This window comes from Ornithodoros turicata, chromosome 5, assembly GCF_037126465.1.
Source record: "Ornithodoros turicata isolate Travis chromosome 5, ASM3712646v1, whole genome shotgun sequence".
NCBI classification, from domain to species: domain Eukaryota; kingdom Metazoa; phylum Arthropoda; class Arachnida; order Ixodida; family Argasidae; genus Ornithodoros; species Ornithodoros turicata.
This window is the reverse complement of record NC_088205.1, coordinates 8,871,254-8,898,445: the sequence shown is the minus strand read 5'-3', so window position 1 is coordinate 8,898,445 and position 27,192 is coordinate 8,871,254. Positions and strand designations below refer to the sequence as shown.

The window sequence follows — 27,192 nt, the reverse complement described above, 5'->3', positions numbered from 1 at the left end:
ACTCTTAAATAAATGCTGGGACTCAGATAAGTGCAGGGCAGGGGTTGCAACAACTCAAATGATGCCACTTGAGCGGCGGCCTCACTTCAGACGCAGTTGAATTTTTTTTTTCTTTTTTTCTCCTCCTCCTTCGTGATTGTATATGACGTGGGTCGCAAGGCCAAGCCTCTCTCGGCTGTGGGCTCGTGTATACACACAGGCCGTCGTATGGCCGCGTGCTGCTGTTCACATTGATCACGTGCAATCATTGATCTGCATATGATTGTTTCTTGGTTTTACGGAAATAATTCAGACACGAGAGTTTATGTGTTTGCCTGTAATCGATGAACAACACGTTAATGAATTACGTTTAACAAGTACTATATGGTTATGCTTTCTCCTGAAATACTGTTATTCATTAGACAAAGATATAAAATTTTGCTTCAAAACACTTTTCAGTATAAGTTTTTTTGCCTGGCTTTTCAACTATTTTTAAAGGCAGTATTCTAAAGAAAAGTATAAAGGAAGTAAGATTCGTGGATTCGCAGAATCGTGCTCGGATTCGGAAAATTCTCGATTCGTCCCATCTTATAGTTTGTACCATAATTGGTAATGCTATTGGTAATTCGACATGTGTTTCGGACTGTCGGTAGCTGTTGGTACTTTGCTTTTCCTTCTCTCGTTTCTTTCGGGTTTGCACTTGCGTAAAATGTGAAGGCGGTTCTTGAAGAACCAAAAGAGAAGGCTTGCACGCATGCACACAGCTAAGTTTGCAAGAAAAAAAAAGTCATATACTGTAATTATTTTCAAACTACCTGTTGTTGAAGTATTGTTCTTGTTGGCTGGGGTGTTTGTAGTGCGATTGTTTGTATTACAGTCAGTTTGTATATGTTCTTGTTGTTTTTGTTTCGGTAGAGTATTAAAATACTCGTTAGAAACTGGAAACATCTTATTGCTGTATATCATACCCCCCACGACTCTGGAAAATGATTGTATGTTGTGCATACTACACACCCTGCTCTCTTGCGTATGCGTTGTATTTGAATAAAAATAAAAATGGAAAATGCATGAAAAAGTGCCGTGCGCTTTCGTTCCAGTCACATATACAATCCAAAAAACAAATAAATCACACACAAAAACTAAAACTGGGCTCCATCTTACCGGGGGGAACCATATTGTCTGTTTATAATTCCTTCTCTATAACAAAAAAAAAAGTATATTTCATCTTTGTGCATTGTGTGCCAAGCTCGTTTGCATACGGTAGCCTTACTCAGGTGTTACGTAGTCATATTCCCGTCCCAAGCAGCACACCAGTATTTGGAACGCATATTGGCCAGCCAGTTCTGCCAGTGTATCTTCTATTGGTCCTATTTACTGGCAAACTAATGTTCCCAGCCTAGTGTTTCCAGTTTTAGGGGCAGTTCTCATCAGTTTTTATAGATAGAAGTCACCGAATTTATTAATAATATCATGTTACATGTGCCGGTTGGCAGTATGTTCCCAAACAACACAATGACGTCCAGAGGACATCCCGCGGATATACGCGCTTAAATGCAATTTTACGTTTGAAACATCACATAAATGGGATGACCGACCAAAGGCCCACTTAGAAAGGCAGTGGCTTTCTAAGAAAAAACAGATAATATAAATGCTTGTCGTACAAACTTTCGCAAATTCGAGGACCCTGCTCGCTTCAGGGTCATAATAAGCCGTAGGGTACCTAAGTTTAATTTGTTTACATACACATAACACATTGAAGGGAGGAATTGCTTGGAGCATTAATTCAACATCAATATAACGTCTGGTGTTTCTTATTGCTTTTGGTTTGAGACATTCAGTATATATAGATCAGTCGAAAATTTTTTCCTCATTTCCCCATTTGGCCATTTCAGCAATGGCCATTCCCAATACATGGCCAATATTGGAAGAATCTTGAAAATATTGGACCATTATTTTCAGTATCTAGCCAATATTGGTAGAATGTTGGGCACACTGGGCCATTGTACCCGATAAACAGACAATATCGGGTAAATCTTGGGAATACAAGACAAATATTGGGCCAGTTTAGCCGACGTCTAGCCAATATTGGGCCAAGATCCTGTGCTGCTTGGAGTGACTATACGTAAACTGTCTGCAGACCTACAGGGTACTATAGCTGCTACGAGGCTATCGCTCTTCAAATAGCAAAACGTGGATCAGAAATTGAGTTTGCGTTGCAGTGTGCTTTTCCAGGCAGCCATTTGCTAGAACGGCGTTTACTCTCTGTCGGTAACTAACACGATTGGCCAGCAGCGCAAGCCCAAGACTCAATAAACACCCTATGAGCCCTCCTTGACATACTGATACACATGCCGCTTGTTCAATCCCTTTAGGTTCAAATCGTATGCAAAACTTGAGGCACCGTCCTGTGCTTGCAATCAGGTCGCCGTCAACTGGCCGTAAGAAAGGAATAAAAACAGCTCATATGACTACTTCGCGTAACTCAACGCTGCCCACGTTATAACGGCCCTCGCCCTTGAACACGCAAGAAAATCTGAACAAGAAGAAACCGTATTCGAGACCAATTGCGTTTTGCTGCCAGGGAGTCGCTATTGTTGTCTTGCCGCTCCAAAGGCGTTTGGCTTGCGTGCTTTTGCGACGTTCTTTCCTTTCTTGACTGTTTGACTGATTTATGAGTGAATTTTGCGTGCATGACTCGTGACAGGTGACACGATGTTCTGTCACGAGTGACGGCTCTGCGTTGACGCGATGCCATTGTTTTGCTTCGATGTTATAACGGGTGTGTAATTGACATTGACGAAAGTACAAAAGAATGAAGACTCGCAATTAGCTGATAACTCGGGAAATTATAATTAGTCTTTCTTTGTATACCCCGCTCACAACGTTGCCAACAAATGTGCGTGGCCTGATGATCGAGGTCGTATATGGTTTATTATTCGGATGACGTCATTCGTGGGGTTAGTGCCACAGTCACTAGTGGATTTGCCGCCTTGGCGTGTAGTCCTCGGGCCATGACTGTCCAGAGCTTCAACGTCACCGTATTCGTCGTTCGTATGGTGTTCTTAAGTTGTTCTGTTGTGAATGCGTCCAAAGGGACAACTTTTAGTAACTTCTTGCATCGTCCCTTTGGACGTTCCATTTGGCTTTGTCAGGTTAAACTGCTTCCCCAAATTTTGTGCCCATTTTAAGCCGTCTGCCATCTGAGGTTTTTGTATAACCCTTTCCCACTTTCTCCCCCCCCCCCCCCGTTCGTTCATGAGTTGACGATGTATAAAATCTCGCTGTACCATGTATTTTGATACCTGAAGAAGTGCAGACTACTGCACGAAAGTCTTGCAATTAAATTATTCGTGCTTCTTACCGGCTAAACCGTCATTCTTTTTACCTTATTCTCGCGGGCTTGTCATTTAATTTTTATCTACGCGTAATTATCTTGTTGTGTTGCGTGAATATCATTTTATTCCATATTTCCAGTATAGCTTCGATGTTTTCAAATTCAGTAGCCTTCTAAATAGGGGCTGGAAGTAGCGCCCTCTGGCGTCTATGACATCAGTGAATAAACTCTAGAGTCTCGGCGCGCCTTTTAAGGTTCCTCTTTCTTTTTCTTTTTTTTTCTGGAAATTCGCATTTCAGCTGATTTCTTTGCTCCCAAAGTTGTTCTTTCCTTCGGCGTTCTCCACAGGACTGAAGTACCCTTTCACCCATTTGGCCATGGACGGATCCGGGTCACGGCTAGGTGGGAATCATAGTGCCAAAAGTGAGGCTATAAAAATAATGAAGGACATCGATTTCGGAACAATTTAGCATTTTCGCGGGAGAGGTACATGTACCAGAGGGCAGATTAAAATTCTAATTTAAAAGGTCGCGGTTCATTCATTGAGATGGGGGCCTTATCCATCCATCCAGACATTAGTCTCAATGGCTTGTGGTAAGTGCACGAGGAAAGACTAAAAGTAAAAAAAGGGGGTGTAGATGGTATAATGAGCGGGCTATTAAAATTATTAAGGCCACAAAATAAATCAAAGATGCGGTGAAATTTCTGAACCTTCCGGCAGATTGCTTGCATCCGTACTGCTTCGAATTTGTTCGAAGCGTTGTAAGTATTGTGCCGCTGTGTATTCCAGTGAAACTAAATTTATAAAATTGGCTGTTGCAGTTGCACCATTTTCCGAACCCTATCGCGGTTTCGCCTGCGGAACAAAGTAAAAAAAAAAAAAAGTGTCCTAGTAAATCAACGTCACCAGTCGCATCGTGCATGACTCAAAAGCCACGTTATCAGCGGTCTATAACGCAGTAGTGATTCACACTGCTGTGTTTGCGGTTGGGCATGCGTGTTACGTCCGCTGACAGGGAATGCAGTTTGAGCATCCGTCCGATTCCTTTTCGTATCGCTATCAGACAGTCAGCTATGGCTCCGCTGATAGCTGATTGGTTAGTAGTGTTACCGCAAAGGAATCTGAGGGCGCTGACGGTTTCCTAAAATTCCCTAGTGCAGCGGAGCGTCCTTCAGGATAGTACGAAGGTACACGTAAACGCAGTAATGTGAATCAGTGAGTTTAATGGTGATTCTGCGCTTACGCAGAACCACCTATGCTATCCCTTACGTAGGCAACGACGATCGCGTACGATGCACTAAAACTTACTAACATGTACAGATTTCCATGAAAGCAGACTTCACTTATACTCCTGACACACGGGCATATTCAGGACCTCTTATCTCAAGGCCTTTTGGAAATTCCACAATTGAAATAGAAAGCATGCACGCAGCACTGTTTCGCGCTCTCTGCGGCATCGAACTTGTTGCCCTATCTAATAAAACAGTTGCGATAAAAGGCCCTAAATGTGCCCGTGTGACAAGGGTATTACGCTATCTCAGTCAGCGGGACCTGCTATCTCTTCTCTAAATTCTTTCTCTCTCCCTCCCCCCCTCTCTCTCCTTCTCTCTCTCGTCACGTCACGTCGCACATCTCACCCTCTTATTCGTACGTGCCATGCCTATGCCATTCACTCTTCGCACCTAACGTGACCAGTTATATAGTTAAAGCTCAACCTCAAAACGGGGAAACCGCGGAGGCAACACCGTTCTCCATTGTTGCCATCTCATTTACCGTCACGCTCACGTATGCAGGAAGGAAATAAAAAAATAAAATAAAAAAATCTATATTTAGGGGATCGGCACCACAGCACTGATAAAATCGTTCCACGTCAACGATAAGAGGCCATTGTTCTCGGCACGGGACGTTGTGCCATCCACACAGTGGAAGAAGTGCCAGGGAATTTGGATATTTTTGGACCCGCGTTTAAACTGCCACGTAACTCCCTGCTCTAGTGCTTCGAAACTAGTGGGTGACACGGTTCGTTTCTGTTTCGTCAGGTTGTTGTCGCGAGCTCATACCGGCGTCGCGTCTCGTTTAACAAATAGCGTGGTTTGTTTGTAACGCAGAATTTTGCCCTGCCTTCCGCGAGTTTTTGGAGTCGGGATAATTTATAATTACCGAGAAAATTAGTTGAATTTTCTGGCCAGTAGTGCCCGGAAATAGTGTGCAACGAATTCGCGTGAGTAGGCTGTGTATATACGGCTGCAGTGATGGCTGCAGCCAATAAAATCCAGTGCCGTCCGATTCAAGGTGCGTGAACGGTAGTCCGTGTTTGTTTCGTTATGTAGTCGTGTATACGTCGGACAAACGTCAATATGTATTAATGTCGGGTTCCGAAAACATGCAGCAGGTAGCGATAGTAATATTCACATCTGAGGGAATGCGAAAATTGTGAGGCGTTGTTTAAGGATACAGCTAATTTACATCGAGGAAAAGGAGTCTGTAATTTGTGGAGTGAAGCTGGAGAAAGCTGTTGCAGTAGGGCTTCAGTGGAATACACGGGAAATGTTAGGAAATTTGTAACATGATCGTGATAAACGGGGTAGCATCGTGCCTTCCGGAAGGGTCATGTGACCGGTGAAGGTCAGCCATGAAGATAATTAATGATTTCACATCAATAAACGTCACTTGGTTGTAGTTCAGTGCTGTCTTCGTGTCGTCTACTCTGTTCCCCGGCACTGCTGGGGTGTTTCAAAGTTTTTACCAAATATGTTGGACAAGCCCACCCACATCATATAATTATTTAGTGCTTGTCTCGAACGCCGACATTGACCTGCGTTAATGGCTATCCCATGGCGGCCCCGCGAGTTTCGAGTTGGAATGTTCAACCTTTTCTCTACGTATCTCATGTGTGGATTACTTCGTCAGATATAGACGTTCAGCATTGCTCCGCTTTGGCCTTTGTCACCTAACTCATCATGTAAATCTCTCGTCCTGGATCATCTCATCGCTCATACCTGTAGATAGCTTTTAACTGCCACACTCACTTGTTATCATCCTCCTCCTCCTCTCTCTCTCATCCTAATCTCTCACACACTCGCCATAGTTTTGGCGCTCTTTGGCCTTTTCCGCCTTTGTGCCATTAAACCCATAATCGCTAAGCGCTAACCTTTTCTAAAAATAAAAAGTTGACGACATGCGGTAAAGGATGTACACTTCTGATTGAGTTTTCCATCATCTTCCGAAATGTCAAGCTCCGTAACACCGACGGAGTAGTGAAATGCCCCCTCCATAAATTTTGCGTTCTTGGCTGCGGCGTGTCAACAGGCTACACGGGCTCTTGCGAGGGAATTACGAGAGCAGCTGACCCGTACTGTCGACCTTTAACGCGCGGGAGACTCCTTTGATCTGCGCACGCCTCCCTCCCCCCCCCTCCCAGGAAACATCCACTCCTTCAGAAAAGCGCGTAAACGAACGAGGAACATCCACGTCATTCCGTGACGTTCACAGACCCAGCCGCTCCCCACCAACGCCACCTAGATAGAGAGAGCCTGCTTACTCGTCGACGTGACGTAACAAAGCGTCAGCCAATCAGGATCGTGTTTTCGACGGCGGTCTCCAGTCACGAACGTGCTCTCAGCGGTCGTAGCCATGCAGACGAACCACTGTCGTCTGCGAGTAGTGATTGAACGTCCCCGCGTACTAAATGGGAACACTTGGAAGTAACGCGCGAAAAGGTCTCAATATGTTTCTCAAAGCTGATTTTCTGGAAAGCGTCTCGCACTTTTTGTCTAAATATTTAGGTCTGCAGGTTCCAGGTGAGCTGCATTCATTTGCGGGTTCTTGAATTCACGGAACGGTGGATCGCAGTAGCGGACGAATTTTGACTCTTAATCGAAGGAGGGAGAGGAGACAATGAGTAGGCCTTCTCTATCTAGGTGGCGCTGTCCCCGCGCATGTCTGCTGACGTCACACGAGGAGATCGGGCTGGATGTTACCTTCCGTGAGCGTTTTTATAAATAAATTAAATAAATATAACTAAATTTGATATCGCTCAGCGACAGGGAAATGATAAATAAATGAAATAAATAAATGATACAGGGTTTCCAGCCATGTCGAATGGGTTGAATGTCGAACTATAGTCGTGTTCAAATTAAGAAGGAAAAGAAATCTAGTCCGTCAGCTCTCAAAATATTACTGCGCCGCAGATAGGATGGCTGGACACAGAGAGGTCACGCTCGCTCCCTGCGCCAGACCATGTAATTAATCATACTCGCTCTGTTTCCGTATTGGCTGTGTTAAGACTATCCGCATGACACTACGCTGCTGCAGAAAGTGCGCTGCACTATTTCTCCTGGCGCACTGTTGCGTCTCCTTATCTCCAACGGCGTATATGTAGTTGACGGACTAGATTTCTCTTCCTTCTTAAGTTGAACCTGACTATAGGTAAATTTTAGTCCCCGTTATGGTCCTATACAACCCAACTTCCCCATCACACTTTATCTGGACATCGTTTTCGCTTTCTTCCATTCCAGCTGTGTACTGTCCCAGACATCGATTACTTCCTTTGGACTGTTTTCTGTACGACGCTTGTCGACAACGGTTCCTAATCCAGCCACGTCGTTACGTTAACGCCCGTCTAAGTACGGGAAACCTCCGCTCTTTTAGGGACGATGAGCATCATGCTCTTCGTGCTAGAGTGTGAGAGGGACGATGAAACCCGCCGACCATAATGTTCTGATTGGCAGCAAGCTGTGCTGATATTGCGCAAGCTTTGTGATCGTCCAATCATACCGCACTGATAGCGTACGATAAACTCACGAACTGATATCGCTCTCGCTCAGTTCTTACGGACAGCTGTGGTCGTACAGGACCAATCGAGGAAAAATAAGCAGTCATCACTTACTCTTGCAAACAAATTACTTCCCCCGTGCTGCAATTGCTTCCGCACTACACCGCTCATAGCTGCAGTCGCTTCGCGGTGCGAGCACGGCATCTGCTTCACACACATTTCGCAACAAGTGGTCTCGCCCCCCATGCATAACGGTAATTATTGTATAGGATAAACGAAACAACACACAAACTGTAAACACGCTAAACTCATCAACCTTGAACATAAGACATACAAGTAGTGATTTATTACTCGTTTATTTATTTATTTTTCTTATATTTTATTAACGGTAACGCACCAACGCCACATGTGGCTATAACGCGGAAGTAAACAACAGGTGGTCCAACGTGTATCTCAGACGCTGATATATTCAAGGAGCATATGACGTCCATTCTCTTCAGTAGCAGCTGCTCTCATAAATACATAATAAAAACGTACATTGTCTTTGCGTGCGTATTTCACGAACATCCATCATTCTCGGCAAGAGCCATATAGTCTGTTTTGGGGTCTCCTCGGGTTGACGTCCTCGTCAACGTGGACGTCTGTGGACGGGCCTCGTCCTCGTCCTCAACCTCGTCTGTGGACGGGCATCGTCTTGAATGATACATGCCGCAGTGCGTACGAACTTCAATAGGTCTCACTGACAGACGAAAATGGAACGTGTGCATCCTCAGATGGAGAGTCCGCGCGCCTCATAGCAGTCGGCTAATGGTGCATTCTGTGTGCACCGAGGGTATATTGTCGTCGTGGAAATGTAGGTTGACGAGTTTGTGTGTGGTAGCTGCGTTTAGTTGCCTGCCTTCTGCCTTCTTTCGGTGGGCTTTCAGAGCCATTTTGTCAGCGATGGTCTCGTTTTCTTTTTGTGGAAGGGGTATATAGGCTTTTTATCGTGGCTTCGAAGTTGCGACAGTTCTCTTTCTCGTTGAGATGGGACGCGTTGAAGTGACACTGCGCTGTGTGCCGCTGTTTAGTATGGCGTAGCTGTTGCTTGTGCTGTGGGGGAAATTGTTTCCGTGTCTTCTGTGCGTGACGTCTTCTTTTTCTAAAAGGAACCAAATAACAATATAGGCGTGTTCACTGGACTGCGAATGTCAGCGCGCACGAGTTGTGTATAACCTAGGCGTGTCTGCCTGTACCGTCTTGTCGTGTTTCAACATAATCAACACGCTTTGTTGTGCACCCTAAGGGAAAAAAAAAAAAACAGTCGATTGGGGAGTAGTTACAGCTTGTGGTCCCCTAAATTAGAATTACTCGCCATGTTCACTTGTTGTTCCTCCCATGCACTGCAAATCGTTCCTAAACTTCGCAAGTTTCTGTACATTTAGTCTCGAAAGGGATTAATTGCTGTAGCAATGCATCTAGTCCCGAAAAATCACTCAAATCGCTCCCTTTTCTTCTTCTTCTTCTTGTATGTATGTTCTGTTTGTATTTGTAGCGTGTACCCGCCCAAAGAAGTTCGCTCAAAAATGTACAGATGTCGTCCTTAGAGTCTGTTTTCTTCTTGTTCTTTTCTTGCTGGTACTTGTCCGCGGTACGCTGTCTCTAGTGAACTTTTTAGTTGTCGGCTCTCCGAGGTAAAAAATTTGGATCTTCCTTTTTTTTCTTTTTTGATGGCCCGCAAGTTGGAGTCATAACGTATATACGTCATCGACTCCAGCGACACACATCGAGAGGAGTGGCGCTGCGAGTCGACCCTGGAGCAACTCTAGTGTTGAATCTTGAAATTTTCAGAACGAGAGTCACTGTGACGTGGATGACGTCACGAGAGCCGCTCCGCGCCATTTTCGCAAAACAAGAGTCGACTCTCTCGACTGTGGAGTTGCTCGAGTCCAATAAACGAACGCAACCTAATTAGTGTGAGCTATTACAAGAGGCCTAGCTGCTGTACACGAAAGCCTCATTTCGCCCAGTCCCCTTCAGTCGTGGTATGTGTTATCACGTGACTGATCGTTGAGTTTCGGTTTCCTTCAACGGGTGTTTGCGCGAATACATCTTCAGTTCCAACTCCCGTTCAAAAAATTACATTTTGTGAAAACATGACTGTACTGTCATTCATTTTTGTGTCTCCTAATTGACGCTCCAAGCGCTCATTTCATTGCTCTCTCGATTTGAACGTCCCTTTAAGCCCTGTGTTCGCGTAGTGAATACTGCAGTTAAAAACAAGTGCATTACGTATCCCATCGAGAACGCATGCCTCACTATAGCTTTCCTATACTAGAATCTGCTGCACAGCAGCAAAAAGAAGAAAAAACGTGAAAAGCCCATTTAGGTGGGAAGTTTAACTATAAATTATATTCCGGAAACAATAACGACAGCTCCGATACGCCTCGCTGCTTTCCAATTGGACTTATGTTCTAGTGGGGGGTCACGTGTGTAAGCAACCATGGTACACGCAGTTCCATACCCTCCCTACCTCCGTGGTAACATTGTACAGCTCGCGATGGACTGAACTGAAACGCCGCACAACGATCTTGCTCTATTTCCTGTTTGTTTCTCTTTCGCTCGCTCCGCTTTTTCGAATCTCTCCAGTACTTCATTAGGTACATGTCTGTAACCAGTAGGTGCATCGCTCAAAGCTTGCCAGGTGTAACAGCAGGCTAAAGTACAACGTCGCAACCAGTGCAGCGTTTGCATTGTCGGCGCATTCTTTCTTTCCAACAATAACATCAATAGTATTTTGCTTAGCAGACGGGTGACTCACGGCTTATCCTACAATGCACACACGTCTGCACAACATCTGCAGTTATCCGCTTTTGCTGCGTTATGCGAGGTGGGGATTTGTGATTTGCCTGCATGAGTCATTTTCCTCGTCGAAGTCCGCTACAGAGTGAGTCGTGCCCAAGGTTGCCAGCTAACTGTATGTACTCACTTTTCAACTCCAGCTGTATATAGCAGGCTTAAAATGTCGCAGGAAAAAAAAACAAAAAAGAACTCGCTTATCTCGTTTTATTACCGACCGTGAGTTGGCGGGGGAAAGGCCATATTAAACGCAACCTTGGGTGGTGTTGGATAGAGTCAGTAGTGTCGGACATTTCCGGGTTTTCCGTTTATTTTTACCGTACGTATTAACGGTGGATGCGCCAGGAGGCTGCCAGAAGTATTAATAAGAGGGGAGGACAGTTTTTGTTCTCGGACGCGAGCGTATACTTGCAGGATGATTTCCACGCAGAAAGCAAAAGGTGTCGAGGAATATGTATGGTCTAAGATTGGGAGGAGGAAGGTTAGACCTTGAACAAGCACATGCTGGGCTTCGTCTGCTTCTTCCTCTCAAGAGCACGATGGAATATAAAAATAAAAAATGAGAAGCCGTACATAATGCACAGTATATGGTGAGTCGACGTTGGCAACATGTTGGCAACAGCATTGGGAAAAGACAGCACTACACGAGTATTACTTTTGTGTTCATAGTCAGTCGATTTGCCGTGCACGCAAGCCACTCGTGAAAAACAGCCTGCACAAGCGATTTTTACAGAACGATCGCGTAACTACATTGCGTCAATCATTTCTTTAATTTATCGCGTTGCAAATGTGTTGCGAGAACTTTTCTCCCTTCCTTCCTTTCTTTCTTTCTTTCTTTCTTTCTTTCCTTCTTTCCGAATCAGTGCGGGTACCTAGAAAAAAGAACAGAATAGAGGCATAGATCGACTGAGCGCGGTCATCGTCGTAGATCGCGTGGTTACGTTCGCTGTCGTTTCACAGTAAATCAAATACCCAACGACACTGTTGTTATTCGAGGACAGATAATATATATGCAGGGTGTTTGCTCGAACGTGTCCAGAAATTTAATTTAATAAATTGAGCGATAAAAGAGAAACGAGCGCTACTTTTCAGCTACTTGACTAAGAAACAGGTGCTAAGCAGTAGCTGTTTCTTACTCAAGTAGCAGAAAAGTACCACTTGCTTTTCTTTTATCGCTCGCTTTAAATATATTTTCTGGACACGTTAGAGCAAACACCCTGTATAGCGCAGTTGTCTCGCGACGTAGTGCCGCGCGTTATCGTTTCGTCGTCTTCCATGTCCACTGCCCGTGTGGTCACACAAGCGATATTCCCCAGAATATTACAGCGGAAGATACGAAAAAGCGTCATAGCTGTCTGCTGTCACGTGATCGCAAATGCTCAACGTCGTGTCTTCACGTACACTGCCAACACCACCTAGATAGAGAAAGCCTGCTCACTCGTCGACGTGACGTAACAACTAAGAGTCCGCCAATCGGGATCGTGTTTTCAACCGCCGTAGCCAATCACGAGCGAGCTTTCAGCGGTCGTAGTCATGGAGGCGAACTACGGTCGTCTGCGAGCAGTGGTTGAACGTCCCGGACGTCGTACTAAATGGGAAAACCTTAAAATAAAGCCCAAAACGGTCCCATATCTTTCTCAAAACTGATTTTCTGGAAAGCGCGTTGCACTTTCTGTCTACAGATTCAGGTCTACAGGTTCCAAGTTAGCCGCAATCATTTGCGAGTTCTTGAACTGGCAGAACGGCAAATTGCAGTAGCAGACGAATTCTGACTTTATATGTCCACGTAACGAAGGCGGGAGAGGAGGCATTGAGCAGGCCTTATGTATCTAGGTGGCGTTGACACTGCTCCTGCGACGCCGCCACAATAAGATATTCCGTAGCAGACGACACGAAAAGACGCTGACGGTGTCGCCTGCTAAGTGTCGTCTGCTAGGTGCGCCGTACGCCACTCCCGATATTCCGGCACCGTGTGAATGTTCAACATAACACGGAACTTCGGCTCCGTGAGCAGCGTTTTCACTTTTTCTTCATATTCATTTTTCATATTCGGTGAGGATATCGTACGGTATGCGCTATCTACTTTCACGTGATGGGCATCCTGCTGATAAAAGGCTATACTCTGCTCGTCTATACAACATAACTTGTACGCTTACTCATTATACTTTGAACCAATAAATGTACAGGAACAAAATAGCATGACGCTGAGCAACTACCTCCTTCCTGTCCGCATTATCCTTTTATTTATTTATTTATTTATTTATTTATTTATTTATTTTCATCGGATTTCCTTTTCGTGTGCTTCACGTGCTACTTAGCATGCAGCCGACATACGATCATTTCTTTTGGCTCACTGAATGACCCTACGCGGTGCATCGGTTAAGCGGCTTAAAAAGTCTCCGCTGCTTTTGGATGGAGCTGTATTTTGAAATGCAACGCTTTCTCTTTCTTTTCCTGCTGGCAGTATGCTTAGCGTGCCGTGTGCTCTTTCAATTTATAAAGAATGAAGGTGTAGTCTGCATATTTAACTGCCCTCTCTCGTGTTTAAATCTTTTTCATCTTCTCCTTCTTCTTCTTCTTCTTCTTCTTCTGCAGCACGTTTTCCATCAAAAGGCTCTCGATTCTGAAGTTCCGGCGAAAACTAGCCGTGCACCGTACTTATTTTTCTCGCGGAGTCGTTCGAGATATTCGCCCGATATTTTTGGAAGTTGTGAGGGACGCTGCCTGCGAGGCGCTGTCTAACAAGGTTAAGAGTTGATTTGCATGCGATAGGACGGCAAACGAGCGAGCGTTGAAAAAAAGTGACGGCTCGTGTGCTACGAAGATTGTGTAATGACAGTCCGATAAGAACGTTGGGAAATGTTGGGTATTCGCTTGACGTCAATAACACGACCAAGAACTTCGCGTAGAAGGGATTCTAGCAAAAGTGTTACCGGATTTCCTCGCACAATTGACGCACTTTTTTTAAACTGAAATCAAACGTAGCGCCGTAGAGGGGTGCGCTAATTATGCGAGTAAGAAGCACCTGAAAAGTGTCCTCGTCCATTCCCCTTTGGAATGTGGCGAACCGGCGACGGTGCAAAATTAAAATGGCGCTCGACCATAGGCGTTTCTGCAGTCTTGGTTGCCAGACTACGGAGTCAGTGACGGCGTACATTTGGATATTCTAGTCGGAAACAAACAAAGGTAGAATGGAGCAAACACGAAATATTAAGAGAAGCAAAGGTATCTTCCAAACTACCAAGCTTAGAAGCACGATGGCTGGGTCAGTACCTGGAGTCTGCACTCAGAATGAAACAGCACTGAGGTTCGGTGGCTGAGCTTCTACAGGGTGCGCTGGTTTTGTTCAGACGATGCCACAGTCCCATTTGCTCTCAAGTACTACGCGATGCGAGTATACAGGCATAATGTTTTTTTTTTCTTTGCCACTCGTACATTTTTCTTCTATTTGTCCTACGGCGCACACTTTTGTAGCATAAGCTTTACACCATGCCCGCAGAAGGGTATTTTGTTACATATACCCTCCTATATAGAGTAAACTTTTGTGAACACTGTTGTTGCATCTTTTGAGTCGAGTTTGCGGAATATATGAAAATGTGTTTACTAACAATAACATTCCTACCTGCACGCTAAGAAACGTGTAAGAATGCGAATTGCTGTGCAGCAATGCCTGCGTAAGTGCATGAGCTCCCTGCTGATGGTTCACCCTATAGCACCCCGCTGCAGTTTAAGCTTTCTTCGTTTTCTTCTTCTTTATTACTATTATTTTTTACTCGGTGCGTTCTACATGTACTCCCTTTTGCGGGCGACACCCCGTTTAATTCCCGTTTCTCAAGCTGCACGTGATTTATCAAGCTGTCGGCACTACCCTTTGATCTTTCCGATGACGCCCGGTTTTCTTTTTTTTTCTTTTTTTTTTTTTTTTCGTGGTCTCCTCTCGCTGTTGAAAGAGATACCTTTCATGCACCTCCCTCGCTCCGATCGTTGCTCGTCAGTCCATCACGAAGATCACGAAGAAAAGAGTTCATTTTTTGCGCTAGACTCGGAAACAATGTGTGACTTGTTTTGCGTTCACAAAAGGAGCCAGTCACCGTATACTACGTCTTTTATGCGTCGCCCGCGCGACGCACGGCTGAGTGCGCGCGCGCGCGCGAACTCTCCGCGTCCGACAACCCGCGACTACACCGGAAGTGGAGGTCAGTGCGACTTCCACCCTGCATGCATCCGTTTCGGCCGGCGTGTAGGTGCATCACACCGGCTCTCAGATGTGTTGGTGGTAGAGGCTTTGTAGTAGCCACTTGTTGATTTGTCGACATGGTTAGTTTTTCCTTATTTCTGCGTTTCTTCAGCGTCGTCACCGCTTTGCTGTCGTGATTTGTAGTGACGTGGAAACGGAAGCGGAATTTATTTCGTTTCTTAACGTGGAAAACGAAAGCAAAGCAAGAGGTCTCGTGAACGAGGAAAGCCGCGCCTCGCAAAAGGAAATCTGGAACAAAAACGCTATTTTAGGAGATTCGTGACACTTCGTTCTATGTGGCTCTCCAGATCATGTATTGCGGTGCTCGCCAGAGTACTGGGGAGAGAAAAAAAAGAATGAGGCATGTGCGGTGACGTCATGTGTGACATTGGAGAACATATTGCCGCACCGGAGGCACAGTAGGAATGCATGTCGTGAGTTGTTAAAAAAAAACAGACCCCGCCTCATTCGGCCCGCAGTATAGGTCTGTTGCAGTGAAGTATTCACAGCGCCATTTCGGGCCCTAACGGCAACGGATCCCAACAGTAGGTAGTTTCATCAGCGGGTTTTGCATGGTGTTTCAAACGGTATGGTGCCAAGGAAAGCTACAAAACCTGTAGGAAATAAACAGAAAAAGCAGTGCTTCTTGAAAAGTGCGAACAACTCGAGACCGTGTATTTGAAAGTGCCGCGTCGTCTGCTAAACTACCGTGTGTTGCATAACTTGGGGCGCTGAAGTTGGTGCTCACTCGCGCCACCTGGCCCAGAGCAACAGGCCCATGGCGGCTGTGACGCATCCCCGTGTTTTTCCATGTCACGTGGCTCAAAGGCTTCGCGTGGCGTCATGTGCACGAGCCTCATTGTTCCTTCTACGATACAAACCCTGGAGCAGACGACCGCGTCAACCTCTGACGTCAGAGAAGCTGAGCTATGCCCATGGCTGGTCGAAAGCACGTGACCCCTCCTGAGGCGCGCAGTTTTGGTTTCGGTTTCGGTAGCAAAATTCGTCGGTAGATATTTCGACGCGCGGGCTCGTGATGAGCACGTGAAATGTCACGTGATCTGGAAAAGCAGTAAAGATGCTCGTGCACTATCTATCACGGCGACGCGGTACGGCCCTCAGGGGAGAGTATACACCCTTTTACACAACTCATACACCTGCTACACGTCGCGTGGGAAGAGAAGTAGTGGGAACCTTTTTAACCGCCGTACACAGTCTTAATTTGTGTACGCGAACACAGTCTAATTTGCTCCGAAGTCTAGGCGGAAAGTCCGAAAAGATTTACGCGCGCCGCTGTTTTCCTGCAGAGGCGACCTCCCATCCGAACGGCTCTCGGGACAGCATTGCAATTCGTTCTTATTGGTCACTTGCGCTACGTAATTTCAATCAGAAAAGTCTTCGGCAACCGCGATTCGCTGAGGAACTTATCCAGCATTTTTATGTCGCTAATAAATTGGCTAACAACCTGGCTCGAGTCTGGTAACAAATGCTTTACAATCGTGCAAATGGTTACGCCTTGAAACAAGACCGACCCGTCTTTGTTCATAATTTAACGGGCGCACCTGTGTCCCCACGGGAAGATGCAGATTCATGACACATAGAGAAAACATTTTCGCACGGTCCGCGAAACGGCCGCCTGTTTCGTTATTCATGCGGAAACAACTGCCCGTACGGTGTTCCTTTCACGCGCCCCTCGAAACTGAGTATACAAAGCAAGCGACGCTATAGGATACACAGTATCTCGTTTCTTGCTGCACGCATATTGCGGCACACACGGAACGCTGTGAGAACGAGGCCGTCAATGTACACAGTGTTCTGTGAGTGCGATATACGGCCAATCTATCAGACGAGAACCACCTGCCCCCCATATCTTGTGCGCTTGCTCTTCTTCCGAGATGTGTCACCCCCTTCATTCGACGCCCCCCCTGTGTTTCCTGAGAGAGCCGCCTCCGACGAGAGGTTTCGGTTTCGAGGAGAGATAGAGAATCCCTTTTCGCTGAAGCTGAGATGCATCGCTGCCATATAGACCTCTACCCGAGAAACGTCATCATGACGTTGGTAGACAGACTGAAACCGAAACAAATCTGAAGGGGAGGGCTGGGTTCTACGAATGGGCACTTGTTCGCTGCCTCCTATTGGCGCCGAGAAGTTTGGGAGTCGCCCTCTGGTGGTCACTGAACGAACCTTGTCGTGGGGATGTCCCCGGGCTGTATTCTCACATTGCATTGCGTATAAAGGCATTGCACGTGTTAGGGGCTGTCCAGCATTGATATTTCCTGGTGATTCATGAAGAAAACGACATATGTGTTCCAAGTAAATCCCATTTTTATTCCAATATGACAGTTTTTGCTGTAAGTAACAGAAACGAAACCGAAACGGGGGTCCCCACCAAGAGACGGCACAGTGGCGCCCCTAGTGAGGGTCTCGCCGCGAATAGACCTCTCCCTGTTTGTAAACAAATGACGTCATAGTGTTCGACAGCGCCACCAATGTGGTAGACTTGAACTATACGCTAGAAGCGAACAAGGTCGCGCCCGAAAGCCACGGTCTTGAGGGGATTACGATGATCCCTGAAAGGGACGCGACCTTCGGTCCTACTTTTCTTTCAATAGAAGGCAGCGAACAAGTGTCCATCTGTGGAACCCGGCCCTTCCCGTCCGGTTTGTTTCGGTTTCGGTCTGTCTACCAACGTCATGATGACGTTTCTCGGGTAGAAGTTTGAAAGAAAAGTAGGAACGAAGGTCGCGTTCCTTTCAGGGACCATCGGAATCCCATCAAGACCGTGGCTTTCGGGCGCGACTTTGTTCGCCCCATAGCTTCGAGCGTAGTTCAAGTCTACCAAATTGATGGCGCTGTCGAGCACCATGACGTCATTTGTTTACAAACAAGGAGAGGACTATTGTCAGAAAATCTGTGCACAGTATTTTGTTTTCTTTTTCACATTTGTCTACCCTACATTAAAGGTCAACGTCGTTTCCGTTAAACGCAACAATCTGCTGCGCCAACAACGCTGATCGCACGCAGCTCTTATCTTTTCCTTAGTCGGCGCTAGAACATCCGGAAAGTAACGTTTCAGCTCTGCTGATCGAAATTGCCATTTTACCTTGTCCTGCAGTGACGGGCATACTATCCACAACCGTAAGGGAAGTAGTTGTAACAGCATATCGGAAGCTACTCTTCGAAGAGTTACGCTATACCAAGCACGGCACCTTGCAGGCTCTACCTGTCGTTGGTCATCCTTGACCATCGTGCCAAGCTTCGCCGACTAGGCGTATTCAAGCTCCAGTAGATCCTAAACCATTCCGGGCTCATAATCTTCTGCCTCCATATCCTGGAGATTCTGCCTTTTGTTCCGCACTGTGCCATCGTTCTCTATGTTCTATATATATATATATGTATACGACTGTTTCTCTATGGCTTGACCAGTCAAACGGTCGTCCGCGCACGGATCTCATTCGGCCGATGGCATGGTCGTGCATGGTTGACTGATCTGCTCTATTGCTACATGATCCGCATCTGGGAAACTCATTTTCCGTGGTCCAAATAGAATCCATGCAGTTAATTACTAGAGCTCGAAACTATTGGGGATGTTTTCTCTCGTTTTCCTCGAGAGATCGTTCGTTAAGTTCCACTTATGAACGTCGGCTTCCCTGAAGAAAAAGAGAGAGAGAGAGAGAGAAAAAAAAGAAAAACGTTAGCCCTCCAAGCGTGATGAGATCAGTATTGTAGACAAGTTGTTCCCCACGTTGAGACATCGTTCTGCAATGCAGCTTAACCTCCGAGTATTACGGAGATCGAAGCATTGTTGCTAGATGGAGCTGCATGTTTTACTTCTGGGCTTCATTAAATTGTGTATAATGTACGTATAATACACGTACACTCTTAAAAATGAACTTCACCGCATAGCACGCTCCTAGCCAACGACCAACCCGATGCCACAGAAATGGCGTACGCCCCCTGTTTTCATCAAATTAGGGGCGAGAACGATGTCACTCGGGTTGGTGGTTGGCTAGGAGCGTGCTATGCGGTGAAATTCATTTTTAAGAGAGTAAGAATTGCATACTGAAAGTCACTGGTTAAAAATTATAGGTAACCCGGGTAGCTGTTCGTGCAAAGTTGATGTTATCTGGCACAAAGCGAATTATCTGATATCATTTACAACGATACCTTCCCGTTTCAGTTCGCAGTCCGCTAACGGTATTGCCATTTTCGTTTACCTCTGCTATAATCGCGTGAATAAAAAACTTTTTATCCACTAGATGCTCCGTGTTGAGGTTTGTACCCACCTCCCTGTCTAACACACTGTTCTTAATTTCCATTTTTTTTAACTGCTTTCATTATTTTGCATGATAGTAAAACCCCGGGACTAGGGAACACGAAGGGACAGACACAAACACGAAGTCTCTCTTCGTGTTCCGTAGTCTCGGGGTTTTACATCATGCATCATCTTCACCAGCTCGCTTGCTTCTCAGCCATTTTTTTTTTTTTTCATGTTCATTACTTTGCCTGGAAAATTTAGTTGGCTCCACAATCTCCCTCGCAACCTGTTCGCTTCCATATCATCACCCGAACACCTTCCGCACGACCACCACGCATCTCTGCGCAGGTCACGCGGCCTGCCTTTTGTTGTCTCCAGCACAAAGCAACCATTACTCCCCATCCAGTTCCGTTATACACTGTGTAGCCGCCGACGCGTTGACCCTTCGCTCGCCCCCCTATATACGACCGAACACTGGTCTCGTAACCGGCCCTCGTGTGCATCTGTAAACGGCTCCTCATCATCAAGATCACCTGCGAAGTCACCAGCGTCAGTTGAATGACCCCCCACCCGCGCGCGCGCGAGCGCTATGTTTAGGGGGCACCGGTTGGTGTCTTCCACCACGAGTGAATCTCCCACATGCGTGAGAGAAAGAGTGTCTCGTCGGGGGTTCAGTGCCAAAAACAGCGGAAGGTCACGCACTGTCTCCCTCCTCCCTGGTGAATGAGGAGGAGAACTGAGGTGTGGCAAAATAACAAACTTTCCGTTGGTTTGTTTCGCTATGGTGTGGAGCGTATGCGATTTGGTTTTTGAATTGTATTCTGCGCTGACTCCCTGGAAGGTTGGAGCGGCTTCCGGAGCAGTACTTCTTTCTCTTAAAAAAAAAGAAAGGCAAGGAAGTCGTGACCTGGGAAACGAAGAGGGGGCGTTGTCTGTTTTGCACAGTCGCCCAACTTTGTGTGGGTCACGTGGCGTTAGTCTTCTGTAAATATAGTCTTTCTTTCGGGCAAGGGACTGTTTTTCTGGGAGGACCTCGATATTCCCGGTTGCAAAATCCCCATCTCGAAATTCACGTCCTATAAAACAATGAAAAAAAAATTGCTTGATTGCTTCGTGAGATTGTATGCCGTATTTAAAAACACGACATCGCTATTTAACCGCTCAAATTTACGGGTCTTCGATGTCTGTCCAAGTCGTTTTAGCGAAAGAAAGCCACATTGTAGCAGCCGGACAGGGTACATTACACTTGGCACAGGGCATTTAGCAGGCGGACACCATGACACGGCGGAGCAGCAGCTTGGTTAGTTTATGTTAGCTTTTAGTCCAAGTTCGGAGTTTTTGCATTACTTGTGTCTAGGTTAGTCTTGAGTTCGCCGTTGGCAGTTTCCCGCGCGCGGCTGTGCATTTTATAGTCGGATAACATTTATTAACGGTAGCTTATTATGCAACGGGGATACCTCTCCAGCATCAACATATCAAATCGTAGAAAAGCTGGCTCTTGAAAGTGCCACCCACACCTAAGACACCCCCCAAAATCTCGTACCCCCCCCCCCCTCCCCGAAAAGTAAGACCAAAAAGCCGGTAAAGCTACAAATATGGGTCATCCAGAGTCCCAAGCACGGAGGGGTGCTGGAAAAATTAGGAAGGAGGTCATTATTAGTTACGTCACTACAGCTTAACATATCCACGCCGAGAATGTGAGCTGACACGGGTTCGAATCCTGTCACCGGCTGGTGCTGCCTGAGGTTTCCCCCTGGGTTTTCCGAAGACTTTCCAGACGAATGTCGCCACAGTTCCCCCCTGAAGTCGGCCCAGGATGCATACTAACCCTCCCCCCCTGTCCCCCACTCCTTCCTGCTGTCCTCTCTCCATCTATCCACGTCTGTACGCCGTTCATAGCCCCAGTTGCTTCGCAGCGCTAATACGGAATGAAAAAAAAAAAGAAGCTTAACATATATCGGTAACCGACATGTGTCTAAAGCTGAAATCGCAAGGACACCCCCGTAGGGGGTACACAGGTGAGAATGTTGGGGGATGTCACTGAACACTTGGGGGGGGGGGGTTGTAGGGGGGTCTGGATAAATCACTGTATGGGTGTCACACCTCCCCTACGAGACCCTAGACGAAAATCCTAGGAGTGTCCCCGATCTGACGTATACTCTACATTATGGTACATTTGTCTCCAAATCCCCACAACTTTCGTTGTATGTGCAGTTCTGTGTACAGTCAAACTCCTTTACAACGAAACTCAGGGGACAGCAAAAAAAAAAAAAAATTCGCAGTAAAGGTATTTTCGTTAAAAAGGATGTCTATTACTGGACCTAAAGGCTCCAGCGGGACCGCAAAAAAAAAAAAAAAAATTGCTGTAGTGGTATTTTCGTTAAAAATGTGTTCGCTATAAAGGAGATTGACTGTACTTCAAAAACGAGAGGCGACTGCACATTCGAAATGACCTTCTTTCAAGTGGCAGTCGAAAAGGTGCGAAGGCTGTCGACGATAGCGGAGGATTGCGGCTCCCATTTGTAGTTATGGGAGGGACGCGAGCGATAGCAGTTGTCAAGGTCTGTCTGTCATGGTTGGAGGGGGGGCATTTGCCGATCGAGTTATTTTTGTAGCCGGTCGTCCCGCAATTGCTGAGCGTCGTTCTTTTTTTGCCTTTTTATATGTCGCGCGCGCGCGTGTGTGTGTTCGCGAAGGCCGTGGAGAGCCGTTCCCAGGTGGCGAGGGGATACGAAGTACAGATTTGCGCGTGGGCTTCGTGTCCTAACTGTTTATTGCGGTGCGTGGGAATAAACGAAACGCGTGTAACGGTGAACGGTGTTCCTGCAGATGAGATTTGCATCCCTGGCTTGGCTTGGCTTGTATTGTATTGTTTTGTTCTTGTTCGAGATGTCATTGTTGTGGACACAGTTCGGCATTTGGGATGCGATGCGATGCATAGTGGCTGCCTGTTTTTTTTATTTTTTATTTTTTCGTTTGTAGAATGGTGGAACAGTCGCTGTTAAATGCTGAAAAAAAAAAAAAACGTGAAGTTGAAATGAGGGTATTTGAGAGAAGGGAGAGGTATGGGACAAGTGAGGGGAAGTTTTAACTTTCTTGGAGCCCTATAGGGTTCATGTTACCTGATAAAGCATATGTGCACACCACTTTGGGAGCCACCTCGACACATCACATTACGATCACACCCATCCATGAATTCAAAAACCGTGCCATACCGAGGCAACCGTAAAACCGAAGCTGGAAGGCTGTCATCTGGCTGCCCTTCCCCCAATTCCAGCTTCACTTCTCAGTGGAAATAGAGCATCTCCTCTCATTCCTTCCTACATGGACATATATATCCAAGACATCTCCAACATCTCCTCCTCCTCGTCCAGTTGAAACCATCCCATGGAACTTGAGTGAATAAAACTATTTCCATGTTCGAAAACTAACAGATAAAAAGTTGTTGTTTGGAATGTTTTACTGAGTATAGTTGTGACAGAAGTGCTTTCCAATAATAACTGAATATCTCCCTTATCTTGCCATTTAGCACCTGATATTCCCGAGTTTTATTATGAAACATATTTTAGGCGGCCATCGGTGCGCCGTTACGAACTGCTTCCGGCAGCAGGAACGTCCGAATAAGGTCAATTTCCTTCGAGAGTAGAGAGATGCTAGAGAGAATAAGAACTTTTACATTTGAGTTGGAAGACCTCACGTTTGCTTTGTCCAGTTGAAATCGTTCCAGTGGGCTTACAAGTTCCTTCATTACACTTTTTTGCTTGCCACACGCTCTCTATCCTTTCAGTGTAATAGTCAGTAATAAATGTCCTTACTGTAATAGCCAGTAAAGGTTTGCAGCACTGGGTAACGGGCAGCTTGGGGTTATACTAATCCAGAAAATGCCGTACGTCACCACATGTGGTTGTAGAGGAACGACTGACCTCTCCATGACAGGTGTGTGACAGGCACGCTTCAAACAAACAGTTTTACAATTTGGGTCGAGAGAACTTGACATTGCGCTTGCGCTCCATACTGCTGAGTCAGGCCTCCGTGTTCATGAGAGAGCATCTGTGATTGCCTAATTTCTGAGCAAGTACCGCTGCCTGAAAGGGAGAGTTAGGTGGTCTCATTCAGGTATCAGGTTCTCTGAGCTTTGAGTGATGTGCAGCTACTGTGTTCAGTCTCTGTCTCTTTGGTGGCTGTGGTCAACAATGATGAAGCATGGGACAGCAATCACAGATGCCCTCTGTGGACTGTGTTGGTGAGCATGTAACTTAGAAGCGAGGAAAGGGCGGTCTCCGAATGGGTAGTTTACAGGGCCGTAATAGTGTTTTAAGGAGATGGGGGGGAAGGTCGTAAGAAGTTGGGGGGGGAATTGCGGAATATTCCGGAGCACATTTAATTTTTTCCTCTCTCAGGAGTGGGGACTCCCCTCCGTATACTTAGGTAATGTCGACGTTCTCGTAATTTCCTACGGGAGTGGTCCGTGTTTGTTATAAGGTTGTGACCTGCAGTGATATTTATTGCACATCAAGAGGAGGATATGGGACTTGGGGAGGTCGCGATCGTAACTTTTAAGGAAATCGTTGTTGTAAAGCAAGCTCTCAGACCCAAGGTTTATTGTTTTTGAGACTCCAGAAAGCATTCTCAAGCGTCTCCCAGCGCAGCCTGCACGTTATGAGAGAGGCCAGCATGTATTTAGTTGTTAACTAATTACTGGGTTGAAAGTATGAGGGGTAACAAAAGCTAATTACACCATAATTAATTAGACAGAGGTGCTTGTCTGTACTATCGAGGTCAACTTCATCGAATCAAGAAGTGAACCTTGTAGCAACATAGTTGTAATACTACATTGACCGATACGTCAGCCTCCTCTTGCATTGTTGTTCCTCTTCTAATGCAAATGTCATTGTCTTCGATGTGATAGCTCTTCCTGGTTGAGTGGGCAACAAGAGCAGGGTTTTTTTTATAGCTGCTGCATCTTTCAATGGAAAGGAGCAAAGATTTTGCTACTTCTTTTGAAGGAGGAGGAGCAGGAAGAGTTTCGCTTGTGATGTTCATGTCATACATTGCCTAAAAGAGCATAATTTCGATAGAGGTCATTGATAGAATGGAACATGTGGCACTTGATCTCCTGTCCTTGGTATTGCTTGTGTCTATAATTGTGAAGGTGCAAATTATCAGGGCACCAAAAGAAATATACGGGTACAGGAGGGTTTGGATTTCAAAGTGACTCATAGTGATAGTTACATTGGGTGCATTGGATGTATAGTAGCACCTTGTTGAGGACAAAACTGCCTTGTCAAAATACCATTATGGTGCTGGAGGTGTATGTTGCATCCTTGTTTATGTAGCTTCCCACACACACTCCCCCCAGCCGTGGGAGGTGAAATCTTGCAGCACTCAGAGCATTTGGCTTCAAAAGCAGTACATTTTGCTTTTAAATACTGTGTCCTGGTATTATTACAGAGACTAACTCCATTAAAACGCTGTGATATGGTATAATGATTGCCCAAATTGCTAATAGACTTGATGTATTTGACACACTGAAATCCAAAGCATGATTTATTTCCCAGCAAACACATTTGCTCATGTTTGGCAACATGGTGTGCACTTTTGAAGGGGCAAGGAGCATACCTAACTATAGGGCATGTGCACTTATGGGACCTCTAGAGGACTTATACAGTGTTCAATGCCTAACACGATGACTATTCCCCCGAAGTGGTAGTCTTGTGTGCAGCAGACTGTAACGTAAATTTCAGTGCATAATACCGCACGCCGTAGTAGCCATTGTTTTAACTGCAGCATTTTCACCTGTGGGTTGTCTGGCGCATTATATTACGTTGTATCTCCTTGCCCCTCCTTCTTGTTCTCTCTATTTGATAATGTTTTGTGAAGAAAATTGTGGAGATCTTTTCCGACCGTATTTCTTACAACGTTGTGTTCCGACCCTTTTGCCTGGCAGGAAGGCCCGTCGCAAGGACAAAGATGCAGCGCCAGCGAATCAGGAGGAGCCCAAGATGTACCTGGAGTCCACAGTGTTGGAGTGCACCATCCCGGAATCGCGTCTCAGAGACCTTGTGGACTTGCCCGAGGGCTTAGACTACAACGAGTGGCTCGCTTCACACAGTGAGTCGCTTCAGTATTCTAAATGTGGAAGTGGTCTTAATTCCAGCAGCGCTCAGCAACAGCATGCTCGACAACTCCTGCATACGTAATCACATAAGCACAACAATCAGCATGGTTAAGCGATGAAAATGTAACGAATGATATTGGGAAAAAGCAATACCCCTGTCAGACAGACTAATTTAGTGTCACCTTCAGCGAGTGACACTTGCACTTTTAGTGTCCTTCATGTGCTGTTGCACAACATCTTTTAGTCACGCCCGACAGAAAGTGCACTAACGGTTTGGTGAGTTGCCCAAACTCACTTCACTTCTCTTAGGCTGACAAAGCGCGTAGCCTCGACAGCAGGCTTTGTGGCACAGGTAAAAATATTGAGAAAAAGCGGGGGGTCCCGACACCACAATATTTTTAAACGAGCATTTTCAACAGCGTGTTTATTTTATTGTATCGAGACGGTGGAGAAAAAAAAAAAAAGTGTAGTTACTCTCGATAACAGCCTGTGAAAACTTTTGTGGTCTCGGCAGTCCGGCGGCGGCCATTTCTGTTGTGGCACTTGTTTGAGGCCAGTTTGTTTAATGTTGGAAGAACATTAACAGGAGGTGTTTCTAAATCAAAGAAAAACAATCGAAAGAAAAACATGAGGAAGATATTGTAGCGCACACCTAAAAATTTTGCAGCCGTTCATTCTTATCTATCGTAATTGCCATCACCGGGAAAGTGACACTTACTTAAGCCGTGTAGCAAGCATTCGCTTGGTTGGAGTGCACTGCATGAAAATGACACTAAATTAGATTCCTGCTGCTGTCTGGCTTTTTAGGGTGCCACATTTCATGAAAGATACATGTTGGATCTCTGATGATGTGTTTCTAACATAGTGTATTTCTCTTTCTTATCACAGCACTAGCATTTTTTGACCACATAAATCTGCTTTATGGCACAATTTCGGAGTTCTGTACCATGTCGGGCTGCCCTGACATGACTGGACCAGGGAACAGGTACGGAGATACTGCCTTTCTCTGCTTCCTATCGCTGAGTCTATATTTTCTGTCTACATCTGTGACAGCCAATTTGAACATTTACCTTCTCAACACAAAGCTCTTCTCCTATACGCAGGCAATACTTATGGTTTGACGAGAAAGGGAAGAAGTGCAAGGTGGCTGCACCGCAGTACATTGACTATGTGATGACCTTCACCCAGAAAACTGTGAATGATGAATCACTGTTCCCCACCAAATTTGGTGAGTCTTTAAACTGCTCCTCACCAGCTTCTTGCTTTAGTGCCAACGACTCAGTTGTCTGTGTTTGGACGGGGTACTAAAATGACGATTCAGATTCACTTTTACACATGTTTTAAAAAATGTAGGTTATATCACTGCTTCTGATTCATACCTGCAAATCATTTTGCATTAGACAGACCGCATTGTTTCATGCACTTAAACTTTTATTCCCCCCTTCCCCTTTCTACCTCCGAAAACTTGTGGAGTCTCAAGACGAGTGAATTGTATGGATCTCATCCGTGATATACTCCCATAGACTACCTCTGTTTACATGCAGTAGCAGTGGCGTCCCACGAGTGTCCTTGTATTGAGGCACTTGTAAATGTAAGTGGGCGTGCACACGCTTCAGAATTTGTGTCGTCCGAAACCACACCTTATATAAGCAT

General features: G+C 45.8%; 1 protein-coding gene across 2 annotated transcripts in view; it reads left to right on the top strand.

The window, feature by feature from the left end:
• LOC135393961 (MOB kinase activator-like 2) overlaps positions 1-27,192 on the top strand; it is a 63,145-nt gene that overhangs the window by 30,179 nt on the left and 5,774 nt on the right. For both annotated transcript variants that reach the window (XM_064624343.1, XM_064624342.1), the window contains exons 2-4: positions 25,369-25,532; positions 26,428-26,524; positions 26,643-26,767. In XM_064624343.1, coding sequence (XP_064480413.1) covers positions 25,369-25,532; positions 26,428-26,524; positions 26,643-26,767 — 386 coding nt within the window. The remainder of the gene's footprint in view (positions 1-25,368; positions 25,533-26,427; positions 26,525-26,642; positions 26,768-27,192) is intronic.